This window comes from Cottoperca gobio, chromosome 18 (assembly GCF_900634415.1).
Source record: "Cottoperca gobio chromosome 18, fCotGob3.1, whole genome shotgun sequence".
Classification (NCBI taxonomy): Eukaryota; Metazoa; Chordata; class Actinopteri; order Perciformes; family Bovichtidae; genus Cottoperca; species Cottoperca gobio.
The window spans coordinates 9,018,288-9,032,070 of NC_041372.1; the positions used below are offsets into that span (position 1 = coordinate 9,018,288).

The window sequence follows — 13,783 nt, forward strand, 5'->3', positions numbered from 1 at the left end:
TACGTTGATATAAATTAAGGGTAAATTGTGATCGTTTGAAGGACGCAGACAACACGCCAGACATACAGCCCTGTCACACAGTTCTGTATGTCAAAAACATATACCGGCGTATATGAAAATTAGCTCAAAATGTGTCAGAGTCCAAATACGTCCAACTTTTCCACAGCGGTGTTGTAGCTGACGTATACATAGCAAATTATTATACGTATGTCAAACATTGATAGCGTATCACTTACTTATTTAAAAGGTAACAGAACGTCTGCCAAACGGAGCTGGAAAAGTGCCATTTGGGTCACGTCATGCTGATGCTGGAGAACGGCTAAAATGCTGAACGCTAGCTGTACTGTAGAAACACGTTTACCGTAATTTCCGGACTATAAGGCGCGACTTTTTCCCCATTTTTCGACCCTGCGGCTTATATAACGGTGCGGCTAATCTATGGATTTTTACAGCTAACGGCCACTAGGGGAATTCCTAAATCTATGGATTTTACAGGTTACAGTCCACCGGATGCCGGAAAAAGAGCGCGCAAAAGTAAAAGTGGAACCGCGAGTGGTACGAGAGACAGACGGATATTACGAGAGCGAGACTAGTGGCGATAAATCATTTACCAAAACTGGTCGCATGCGAAAAGCAACTTTCGCTCAAGTTTGCGAGTGGATCCTGACAGCGTGGAGGAGTGTTAAAACATCCACGATCACCAACGGGTTCCGAAAGGCTGGAATGCTGCGTGATGAAGAGGAGGACGCCGCCACAGCTGAGGCCTTTCAGAGGCTGTTCGATTCCGACAGTGATGAAGAGGAGTTGGTTGGTTTTGAGAGCGACATCGAAAGAGAAAGGAGAGTTGCTGACGAAGCCACCCTGAGCCTGTTCGTTTCCGACACAAAGATGAGGACTTTAGTGGTTTTAGTACGCAGGAAGAAGACGAAGATGAGGATTAATGAATCCCCTCTGTGCACGAACCCTTACATATGGTAATTAAATATTAAAAAACCTGCGGCTTATAGTCCAGTGCGGCTTATATATGTACAAATCAGTCAATTTAGCTTCTGCGGCTTATATTCAGGTGCGTCTTATAGTCCGAAAATTACGGTAATAAGTTACTCCGTCGTCTGGCATAATCTTAACATAGGGTAGGAATAGGTTATCCACTCACATACACATCAATAAATTGGCTGTAGGATTCACCGTCAGCCGACGTAGCCTATATCTAACGTACCTCTAACATAGTCACATAGGTATTTACGTACTATATTTACGTAGGAAAGTATTCACGTACTGTATTTAAGTAGGTAAATATTCACGTACGTATTCTGTCTTCACGTATGTGTAACGTAGCGTCTGCATATCATATGAAGCACACGCTGGGTATGTCCGGTAATTTTGAACATGCTCAAAACATCAGCGTTCAACAACGTACCCCAGCGTAGCACCGCCTGCTCTTAACGAATACTACTTATGCCTTTCCTTATATCAACGTAAACCAGCGTATTGCCAATATTTTGTATACGCCATATTTTTGAATACGTTATGCATTTGTTGGGTATTCGTCTGATACATTTTGTATAAGTAAGTCATACGATATCAATAGGTTAGACATGCGTATCTGTATATGTTCTCTTTTCCGATCCAATGAAAAGTTGGACGTATTTGGACTCTTTGGACATTTTCGTATGCGCCGGCATATGTTTCTGTCATATGGATATGTGTGACAGGGCCTTTAACAACAATATTTCTCTGTGCTTTGATTCTGATGGAAGCACTAAAATATTATGACTTGACCTTTTTAGGTTGATTCCAATGTCCGATTTTTTTTTAAGTCTGACCTTCCGATTAGGATTTTCTTTCATTGTAAGAACTGTAACTGACAGCATATACAAACATTGTAATTTTTCTTTAATGGAAAATATAATTGTATGGCCATACATATCAAAGAAGAATCAGAGAACGTTATTCTATACTGTGTATGTAGGCCTATTATTATATTATTAGTCAATTATATTACATGTCATTTAGCAGACACTCTTATCCAGAGAGACTTACAGTGAACTAACTACACTGTAGTTATTTCAATGTCTCACAGTCTCCCTGGAGTAACTCAGGGTTAAGTGCCTTGCTCAAGGGGACAATGGTGGAAGCCCCTGGTATTGAACTAACAACCTTCCGGTGTTCTATTTGTAAGCCGAGCCACCAGACCACCACCACCAACTATTTACTATCCATCTAAAACTATGTATGTATACAATACTATCTATGAATCCATTTTCAAGAATGTAAAGGTGTGTGTAATTTATATTACCTCCCACTCCTGCGCCGAGCGGCATCCTCCAGCCAGCTATTATACTTTACTTTATCTTGATATACCGGTGTTTTTTTTCTTTCACAAAATGAAACTCATTGTGTGTTTGTCCAGGTTGGCTGTCTAAGTTGCATTCAGTTGCATGAAAAGGCAATACATTTTTTTTTACCTCTCCATTAAAAGCACAGTGTACACTTGTAGGACTATAGCTGATAGGCCTAAAATGTTAAAAGGTATTACATGGTCAGATAAGTGTTTCAGAGGTGACACATAACCATGATATACTGATATAAAAGCAGGAGCATGATATACTGTCAGACATTTTTTTACCTCAAAGTCAGAAAAGTGAAATGTGATCATATATCAGGGTTTATGATGTTAAAAATGTGAATAATAACCATTCTCAACCTAAGTTCCAGCAACTACTAACTAACTACCATCTAAGAGCCTCCAGCTGGGAGAGGTAGTTTTAGATGGCTACTACTGTAAATACAATATTGTCATATACTCTACCTTTTTATAGAGTTGTAGCTTTTTAACGTGTCAGAATATAGTTGCCTGCAGAGCAACATTTTCTTTATTTGGAGTCATGTTTGGGTCCACCTGATGATGACATACTTTATTATCGCTAAGGAGCATATCTTCACTAAAATTGTGAAAGAGGAAATTTTGCTGATTATTCCTGCAGGAGCATGCTTTGACTCAATAGATAAAGTGTTGATGTTGGCCACCCACAAGCCCACATCTCTTTCTCATCAGCGTGTTCCCCCTCTGGTTGTGTCCTTAGTAATTAGATTATCCCCTTGACTGAGCCTGAAATCATTCCCATATCCGGTCTTTGGAAACATGCACTTCCAGTCAAGATTTTAGGAGCTGATACTGAATATTGATTTAATATCCATTTCATAGCTGAAATACAACAACAATTGGCTTCTGAGCTGAAATACTTGTTTTGATCAGATCTTACGTTTATTTTTGTTTAGTGTGTAGTATATGTACAGTATGAGTACAGAATATGTACTTGTGTGTATGTTTAGACTGTGTGTGTGTGTGGTTGTCCCACATAGTGTAATTCCACATTGTGTTACGTGGATCTCTGCCTCCTCCCCGCCAACTCTTTGATGCGTGTGCTGCGTGTGGCAACATCGCCTCTAAGACCACAAATTACCACTCCACTATAAGAAGTAGATTTTCATCCAACTGGGTGTACAACAGACTGCAGGCAGCACTGCTAGCCTAAAAGTCCAATGTTGCTTGGATAAATTGGGTTAGAATAATTATTTTTATTAAGTTTCCTGCTATAACTGTATCCTTTTGAGCAAGACAAGCCCATTGCCACACATATCATTGCAATCAAATCAGGTTAAGGGCATCACAAACACAACCTGTTTAGTACTCCAGACATTTTATACACCGGTTTTGCTTTCTGACAAAATAATAAAGCAAAAAAAGAAATACGAGACAGAAAGTGTTACACAACCCCTCCTTAAAAAAACTATTTTATGTTGTATACAATGATTACAGAATTTAAAAAATCAAGAATCAAAAATTCAGCAAAAAAGAAAACTGATAAAATCACCATACGCTACCTGGTCAGTACCAAACAGCAGACTCGCTCAGTTAGAGAGTAGCTGGTGAACATATTTGACATTTACCAGCTAAAGAGTTTATTTGAATTTTATCAGGACTTGGTGGAGATCAAAACAGAGCTAAAAGAGAATGAATATTGGCCTTTGGCAACTGTTTGCTAATATGTTAGCCATAGCAACTTTCTATAAGCTAAAATGTAAGATAGGTTCCTCAAGCTGCAGTAATTACTTTTTTGCAAAGGTCTTAGGTGGATAATGGAGCTAATGTTAACTGAGATTCTTCAATAAATACAAGTTGTTTAAAGAAGATGTTTTCACAGCAATATAAAATAGGTATTACAGAGGGAATTATGACCCGTAACTTCCTAACACTAGCTATTAGCAGCCCTATAACATAATTACAACTATATTACACACGACATCTATTGCACGTCTGTCCGTCCTGGGAGAGGGATCCCTCCTCAGTTGCTCTCCCTGAGGTTTCTTCCATTTTTCCCCCTTTAATTTTGGGGTTTCTTTTAGGAAGCTTTTCCTTGTGTGATGCGAGGGTCTAAGGACAGAGGGTGTCCTAACCTGTACAGTCTGTAAAGCACACTGAGACAAATGTATAATTTGTGATATTGGGCTATACAAATGAATTTGATTTGATTTGATTTATAATTTATTTTTGCGTTATTGCAAATAACCACTATAGATGACAATAACCAAGTAAAAGTCACATTTTGACGGTTTACACAGACTTCTGGACGGTTTAAATTATTTTTTGGGGCGGTGGTGAAATTTCCTAAGATATTTAAAAAGTCTAAAAAGGAGTGTACATGCACATCCAACCTTAATATGGCAGGTGCTGAGCTCTACTTAGATACCCCAGCACACGTGATGTATAATGCCACTGCTTTAAGTGTTTATCTAAGATGGCGTTACACAGTGTCTACTTTAGTCTGGTAAAGAGCAGTTGTACTGGAAATGTCACATAATGCAATAGCGCAATAAATTGAAGCTCTATAGTGCATACCTGTCAACATTGGAATTTCAAAATAAGGGACATTTTTTGCCGCCCATATTCTAACAGCTCTCAGCCACCAATGCAAACGTAAACACATAAGGGACGGGTATATACATTCAGGAAATACATGTTTATAAGTATGTATTACTTGTACAGACATGTTTATAAGATTTATGTATTTTAATTGATGAGTTATTATCATCAATTTATTTGATGATTGATGAGTTGAGGCTTTTGTTTCCCCCGACGAGGACTTCCTTGCGATGGCAGAGTCGGGAAACATGTCCGTTACACTGCGACTGAAATCAACGCAGAAGCTGAAGGCTATATTATTTTTAGCGCAAAGCATTGACACCTTTCCCTCAGCTTTGATCACTTGGTTTGCCTCCGACACAGTTCTTGTCACACATGAAGTCATTGACAGTGTATGTTTTGTGCCTCTTGGCGTGCTTGTGCTTGGACGATTTTTCTTGCTGGTGAACATCGCTTATACCGTCGTGTGCGATACTAACATCTTAATGGCACACTTTACAAAAAGCAAGAGTTTGCCCCACTCTGCTTTTAATAAATAAGGGAAGGTCTCCTCCCATTTGGCCAGGTACTTACATAAAGTTTTAACTTGTTTGGCAGGTACAACTGCGTCTCCATCTATCTCCTGTTCACTGTGACTCTCATCCATATGTTTTCGTCTTCTGTGTTATTGTTCCTGTTTTCTTCTTCTGTGTGTTTACTGGCGGATAACGTTTTTCAGCTAAAGTTAAACATAATACTACCATCTGCTCTACCGGAGGCCACTTTACACTTTTATTAATTAGGCCTATTTTCTTTTTCTTTTGAAAGGTTAAAAATACGGGATAATAACGGGAAAATATTTAAATGGCAGAGAAGTAAAAATACGGGAGGGTTGACAGGTATGCTATAGTGTGTGAGCTACTGATTCGATACTGATTTTCAATATTTGAAAAGTCTCCCTCTATCTTGTTTTTCTCCAAACAGCTGAAGGGAAAGAAGGGAACAGGGCCCAATGGAGTGGCATCAAAACAGAAGGCAGAGCCAAAGAACCAACCCAAGAAGAATGGAGTCAATGGGACAAATGGGACAGCTTCTGTGAAACGCAACAGCTCTAGTAAGTAGCAACAAAAGAGAGTTTACTTTTTTTTCATTGGGCACTAAACCGGTATCAGAAGAGCGACATACAAAGTAAAAAGTTAGACAGAAAGTTAACGTTTCTGTAATTTCTTATAAAATCAAAATCAAAATATCATAAAATGATAACTTCTGCTAATAGTCCACCTTTCCCAGTCAGTTCAAACCGATGCGATAGCTTAATATGTGAACAAGGAGGGTTGTAACCACTTGTGTTGCTTGTCCTTTCTCCAAATGTCGGAATGGAAATACCAAATATGTCTCATGTTGGAGTATGACACACAATTCTCATATTTCCAGTGTCAGATAAGTGGAATTGGAACATTTCAGCTGCGGTTTGATTTAAGGGATTTCTCATAAGCAAAGCTCACATGCATGCACATACACACACAAATGTTGAATGGTTACCCTCAGTGTATTTTCCAGTAAGGGAAGGCACTGTTCTGGTGTAATGAATAACTGCTTAAGGCTGTGGCAGTTAGCTCAATGGGTTTCTGGGCACCAGTGCCCTGATAATCAAATCAAATGTATTTACCGTATATAGCCCAATATCACAAATTATACATTTGTCTCAGTGTGCTTTAAAGACTGTACAGGTTACGACACCCTCTGTCCTTAGACCCTCGCATCACACAAGGAAAAGCTTCCTAAAAGAAACCCCATAATTAAAGGGGGAAAAATGGAAGAAACCTCAGGGAGAGCAACTGAGGAGGGATCCCTCTCCCAGGACGGACAGACGTGCAATAGATGTCGTGTGTACAGGATAAACAACATAGTACAAATACAATTATGTTGTGTTGAAAAAGAGAAAGTATGGATGAATCCAGGAAAATGTCAGATAATAAAGACTATCCTCTCCTTTTCCTGCATGTGTTAGTCTTGTCCTAGAAAATCTCTTATTTTCAGATAGGCAAAGCACCATCCACATTACAAAGCTTTAAAGTTAAGAGCAGAGGTTCAGTGGCATTATATTCATATGCTAATCCAGTAATGAATTCCTTGTGGAATCTATTTAGGTTAAACCTTTAACAATTAAGTTCGAAATACCACCATTTTAAGAATCTATGGTTTTACCAGCTTGATTGCATATTTGCAATTTAAAACTCAAGAAATACTAAATAAAAAGAAGAAATATGACACAGCTGTAGTAAAAAAGTCATCATATCCTACTGAAATGTGTCAACTGGAAAAATATTTTTAAATATAATAACTCAGAAAGAAACATCAGCAAACCCACAGTCACTGTGATTAATGAGATAACTTGTCAGCCTGCAGAAGTGCTAGCTTTGGTTACCACTGTTGTTCATGGGACGCCTTGTAGGACTTCAACTTATTGGATCCAGCTTTTTCACACCCAATCTCTGTTATGCAGATGCAGAGCAGTGTAAGTACGGGAAAAACCGTGTGGAGGCTGACGCCAAGCGGCTGCAGGCTAAGGAGGAAGAGCTGATAAAAAAGAGGCAGGAGATCAGGAACCATCTGACCCAGCTGAAGAAGGACAGGAGAGACCTGCGCACTGCAGTGGAAGCTGCTGCTGGTAGGAGTAATAAGAGTTTGTCATTAAAGGTAGCAGGAAAGTAAAGTGTTTTGGGAAAAAAATGCTCCTCTCTACATCTTGGCAGGTATAAGATTACTAAAGTGATAAACATTCACAGAGAAATTACTCTCTCCTGCTTAATAAGGCAAACGCTCACACGCCTCACTGACGGAGCGACTAAAGAAGGTGGAGGACGACTGCAGGCAGAGGGAGGAGGAGCGGGTGAACCTTGAACTTGAGATGACAGAGGTGAAGGAGAGCCTGAAGAAAGCACTGAGCGGTGGGGTCACCCTGGGCCTCACCATTGAACCAAAAGATGGCTCCTCTGGAATCCAGGTTGGAACACCTGTATGGTTAATCTTTGGTGCTTTAATACTTTCACAGTTCAGAAATTGTATGTTGCTTGTTTGATACAAACCTTATGGCTCCATTAACTATTTAGTGTGCGTGTTTGTTTTTGTGTGTGTGTGTATAGTCACCGGCAATGTTGCGAAGGACCCAGGAGTCTTCTCCCTTCTCCAGCTGTGACACCAGCGACACAGAGTCTTGCTCCCTGCCAGTCAACAGTGCCTCACTGATCCGGAGGCAGCAGGGTGGCCAGAAGGCCTCAGCAGTCCGGGGACATGTCCTCAGGAAGGCCAAGGTCAGAGCTCACAATGCGGACAGGGGCTTTAGCAACGTATAATAGTTATGTGTACCTGGCAAAGCCTAAAATCCGGCATACTTATTATCCTTTCTTATTCTTCTATTTGGATTTTCACCGTGCTACTAGTTGCGACGCGTTGACATTAAATGCACATCAAAACGTGCGGACTGATTCGGGACAAAGCTCAAAACCATCCCACTTCAGGGCCATACCTATTTGTCAAACTTTAACGTAGAAAAAAGGTTATAGAGACTGGGACTTTATTGGATTAAATAGGTCATTTTGATAGCTAGAGTGGTTTTGCCAAATATTGCAGTTTACATTCCCTGAAATTTTCAGACCGTTTCAGATTTTATAATCTTCAGAGCTAGAGTGGATGACATCACGGCTACAATGGACATGACCTGTAAAATCTTTACAATTTTCACTCTTCATAAATCATTTTAGGTAATAAACGTAGGGAAATGTGTGTCGATCGCAGACATGTAACTATGGAATCAAACGGACTTACACGTTTGACTTGGGGAGCCTAAAAGTGACAGTAACTCCAACCAACTGCCGCACTGAACTCAATGTTAACTGAAACAAGAAATTTCTGAAGGGGAAAGTTGCAGTTACCTAACTAGCTCAGTCGCTCACATTTTTGACACCACCAACATGAAATCTAAATCAACGTGTTCAGCAGAGATTTTTCTATCTCATGATAATAATGTTTTGGCGAATGGAGTCACTTCCATAAGAAGTGGAAGTCACAACAAATCTCAAAATATGTGTGTCGTGTCTGTGTGTTTAGATTTGACTGTTATGACTTGGACAAGGAGTATGATGTTTGACACACGTTGTGGCCTAAAGTGTTCAAAGAACCTCGATTGCCTCCATGAACTGTGTGTCAAAGACACTGCTGCTGCTGCTGACGGTGTTAATAAACAAACAACAATAACTGAAGTCCTTGTGTTCTAAAAACAACAGGACATTATAGACCTGGTACTTCTAAAACAATTACTTTTCCTACCTTTGATCTGTAGATTTGGAAACCGTTGTGTAGCTCACAAAAAGGATTATATTGAACAGCATAAAAGGAGTGGGGATGAGGAATATCAGTAATGTTGTGATTCAGAATGCCAGTAATGAAGAGGTGAGGAGAAAGAGCAGAAACTAGAATTAAGGAAATTCTATCTTTTTCTTTACAAAATAAAAGTATGTTGGTGTTGATAGTTTGAATATTTAGTACACAAAAAACTTTTAAAGAATTTGTTTATTTACTTTTTACCATGCAAAAACATATACCATCAACACAAGTTTTGTTTAGTCTTTCTTCATTTATTTAAATTAAAGGCTTTATGCTAGATTAGACTATAAATGTTGTTTGTTAAAAACATTCTTTTTAAATAGACCTTTTATTATACATTTTGTATATTATATTATTTTATTACATTTGTATTTTATTTTACATGTTAATAAACATGTAATGATACTGCTGATTAGGACAATTGTATCTATTCTGAAAAACTGATATTTGTGTTTGTTTTTCAGGAATGGGAGCAGAAGACCGGCACATAAACCACCCAACCCTTCACATCAGTCTTACTTTCTATTCTTTTTTTCTTTTTGAGAAATTGTGTATATATTTATTTAAAATGTTCATACATAAGTGTGTTGAGGAACACACAAGCATGAATAAAACCAGTTGCTGCTTTGAATATACTGTCAGTACCACAACAAACAGACGTAGCAACCTTTTTAAACTGTTTCACCATTGAGCATGCTTATTGTACAACTTGTGTTGTCCACTGTACTTTCTGTTCAAGCAACCGCCTTCTGCTTTTTTCACTCAAATCTGTTTCAGCAGTCTGTAACAGTGTGGGTTCAAAATGTCAAAGGTCAAAACCAAGTATTTATTTGTAAATGTTTAGAGAAAATACTAGCTTCCCTTTGTTTATTTATGTTGATATATTTAAAGTTTTTTTTGTTGATTTTGTAGCGCGACACAGAATCTCATCTCTACAAAGATGGGTATCAGCATCTGCAAACAAAGTGCAACACACACCAGCTGAGTCACATTTCAGATCCTCTAAGGGGTATTTAAAGTAGTATAATTATTTTCAAGATCATCCTAACTCTATAAAATTGTGGAGGTTGATCTGTATGGCTGTGTGACATGTTGACGCCTGATTTATGCAAAGCCGTATAGTTGCAGAGAAAACCTTTTTATTAAAAACAATTTGAGACTTATACATAAGAGTGTCTCAAATCATTAATAAAGATGCCATTCATTGTTTTAACAAAGTTAGTTTAAGGACATTCTTAAACACAAAAGGGTTAATTATTTAATAATAATTATGAAATATGTTTTGTTTGAACCTACCTGTTAAATTTTACACTTCCAGTACATGTTTTGCATGTACTGGAGGCGTAAAGTTGACATGTCATATGTCAATGTTTTACTCTTTGTTGAAATGTTATGAGTATTAATATGAACAGAAATTATCCCATTATTTCGCTCCTGCTTATACGCAGTATTCATAGAAATACAACTACGAGATCAGCTTGTAGCATAGTTGTGAAGGAAATGCTAAATATGGTCACAGTTGGCCAGACCTAAGTCTGTTTCCTGCTGGTTGGAAAAATTAACCAAACCAACCATGAAGCGCTATTTCAGAAGTATCTTGCTAATAGAGTTGTCATGCTTCTTTAAATAGCCCCTTAGTGTGATGTTGATGGCTGTCATTAGCCTGTAGCAGGACTCACCCGTGTGTTAGCACTAAGAAACCAGGAATGTCAGGTTGAGGCGTGGCAGCCCTTAGATTTCAAACTCATCGTTGGAAAACTAAGAAACTCAACCGCTGTGGCTAACTCTCCCTCATTCAAGAGCCTCGGTCCAGCTCTTCTAATCACGCCACTGGTTAACTGTAGTCCTGGGATCTGTCAGCGCCAACTGCCGCTCGCTCATGTAAATATGTTCTATCCCCTTCCTGTTATCAGTCCGTCTGCACCAAATGCCTCCAAGGCACATTTCAAACCTATCAACATTACACTGACTGAAATAGAGGAAACTCAAATTGCTATATGTTCTGCTAAATGAAAGACTGTGACTTTGATTTTCAGACCACTTCACACACACAAACATTCATTAATGTCACATTTTTATGCTGCTTTTTAAATGGCTTTATTTTCTACTGATAAGATCGTTGTCATGTTGATGCTAATTTGCTTTATTGGGATTGTTAACAGAAGTAGCGTTACTGCTAATGTTTGGAAATCAATGCAAAATACAGCGCCAACTGTTACTCGCTATGTAAATATGTTCTATCCCCTTCCTGTTTTCAAACAGATACCCCACAAGTCTGTGAACTAGAGTGTAGTCAGCATGTTAACATGAAGAAAGGGACATATGGGGAGTTACATCTACAAGTATTTAGTAAATGTGGATTCCCTGTTGGCTCAGTGTGGCTTATAGCTGAGTCTGATGTTAGTAAATGTGAACCTCCTGTACATAGCTTAGCTTTGTGTGGGGGGACTGCATCAGTATTTGTTTATGCACCTTATACATTTTCTTCTCTGTTGTATATCTGAGACAGTCTCCGCCTTGGTGACAGACACGCTTGTAAATAAATTAATAAACCTCCTGACAAACGTCTTTCAGTGACTGTGTGCTTTATTGGTAAATGGACTGCATTTATCGTGCACATTTCCACCTTACCGGACAAGGCACTTGCCTGCTCAACAGTTCAGATATAATAGAACATTTCCTAGTTGTGACGACCCTTCCTGTATGTCTACTTTGCTTGGCCTTCTTGTGTTTTCCTCTCCTTGCTGGCAGTGCAGGTCATTACTGAGTTGGCCAGTTCAGCTGCCTTGGACTTTCTATGCTCACCCATGTTTTCCTGGTTATGTTGATTTATTTTACCATTTATTTTAGCATGCTAATGTTCGATTGAACATTGTGTATGTAGTATGCTAAAATAAATGGTAAAATGAATGCACCTGGCACTCACCGATGTTACTGATTTTTACTGAGTATTGTAAGGAGAACAGTAGTGTTACATCAAAATGAAGCTTAAAATAACAAACTGCTTGCAGGAAGCAAAACCTTAACGCATACACATATATATACACACATATATATACACACATACATATATATACATACACACATATATATATACACACACATGTATATACATATATATATACACATATATATATATATACAGGACTGTCTCAGAAAATTAGAATATTGTGATAAAGTTCTTTATTTTCTGTAATGCAATTAAAAAAACAAAAATGTCATGCATTCTGGATTCATTACAAATCAACTGAAATATTGCAAGCCTTTTATTATTTTAATATTGCTGATTATGGCTTACAGCTTAAGAAAACTCAAAAATCCTATCTCAAAAAATTAGAATAGTTCCTCAGACCAAGTAAAAAAAAAAGATTTATAACAGCAAAACAAAATCAAACATTTGAAAATGTCCATTAATGCACTCAGTACTTGGTTGGGAATCCTTTTGCACGGATTACTGCATCAATGCGGCGTGGCATGGAGGCAATCAGCCTGTGGCATTGCTGAGGTGTTATGGATGCCCAGGATGCTTCAATAGCGGCCTTTAGCTCATTAGCATTGTTGGGTCTGGTGTCTTTCAGCTTCTTCTTCACAATACCCCACATATTCTCTATGGGGTTCAGGTCACGGGAATTGGCAGGCCAATCGAGGACAGTAATGCCATGGTCAGTACACCAGTTACTGGTGGTTTTGGCACTGTGGGCAGGTGCCAGATCATGCTGGAAAATGAATTCCTCATCTCCATAGAGCTTTTCAGCAGACGGAAGCATGTAGTGCTCTAAAATCTCTTGGTACACAGCTGCATTTACTCTGGGCTTGATGAAACACAGTTGACCAACACCAGCAGCTGACATGGCTCCCCAAACCATCGCTGACTGTGGGAACTTCACACTGGATTTCAAGCAACTTGGATTTTGCTCCTCTCCAGCCTTTCTCCAGACTCTGGCGCCTTGACTTCCAAATGAAATACAAAACTTGCTTTCGTCTGAAAAGAGGACTTTGGACCACTCTGCAACTGTCCAGTGCTTCTTTTCCATAGCCCAAGTCAGACGCTTCTTCCGTTGTCTTGAGTTCAGAAGTGGCTTGACCATGGGAATACGGCTATTGTAGCCCATTTCCACGTCTGTGAACAGTGGCTTTTGATACCTGGACTCCAGCTTCAGTCCACTGTCTTTGAAGCTCCCCCAAATTCTGGAAGCGACTCTTCTTCACAATGCTGTTAAGGCTGCGGTCATCTCTCTTGGTTGTGCAGCGTTTCCTGCCACATTTCCCCCTTCCAACAGACTTTTTGTGGATGTGCTTTGAAACTGCACTCTGTGAACAGCTTGCTCTTTGAGACATTTCTTTTTGTGTCTTACCCTCCTGATGGAGGGTGTCAATGATGGTCCTCTGGACAGCAGTCAGATCAGCAGTCTTCCCCATACTTGTGATTTAGTTTACTGAACCAAGCTGAGTGTTTTTCAAGGCTCAGGAAACCCTTGCAGGTGTTTCGAG

The 13,783-nt window shown here is 39.1% G+C and overlaps 1 protein-coding gene across 6 annotated transcripts in view; it reads left to right on the plus strand.

Moving 5' to 3' along the window:
* Positions 1-11,860, plus strand: part of afap1 (actin filament associated protein 1) — a 77,062-nt gene extending 65,202 nt beyond the window's left edge. For 4 of the 6 annotated variants that reach the window (XM_029454711.1, XM_029454712.1, XM_029454709.1 and 1 more), the window contains 5 exons: positions 5,891-6,020; positions 7,413-7,577; positions 7,723-7,925; positions 8,053-8,220; positions 9,757-11,860. In XM_029454711.1, the coding sequence (XP_029310571.1) occupies positions 5,891-6,020; positions 7,413-7,577; positions 7,723-7,925; positions 8,053-8,220; positions 9,757-9,783 (693 nt within the window). In that variant the 3' untranslated portion in view covers positions 9,784-11,860. The remainder of the gene's footprint in view (positions 1-5,890; positions 6,021-7,412; positions 7,578-7,722; positions 7,926-8,052; positions 8,221-9,756) is intronic. The other 2 variants (XM_029454710.1, XM_029454714.1) reach the window with 1 other exon arrangement.
* The last annotated feature ends 1,923 nt before the right edge of the window (positions 11,861-13,783 follow it).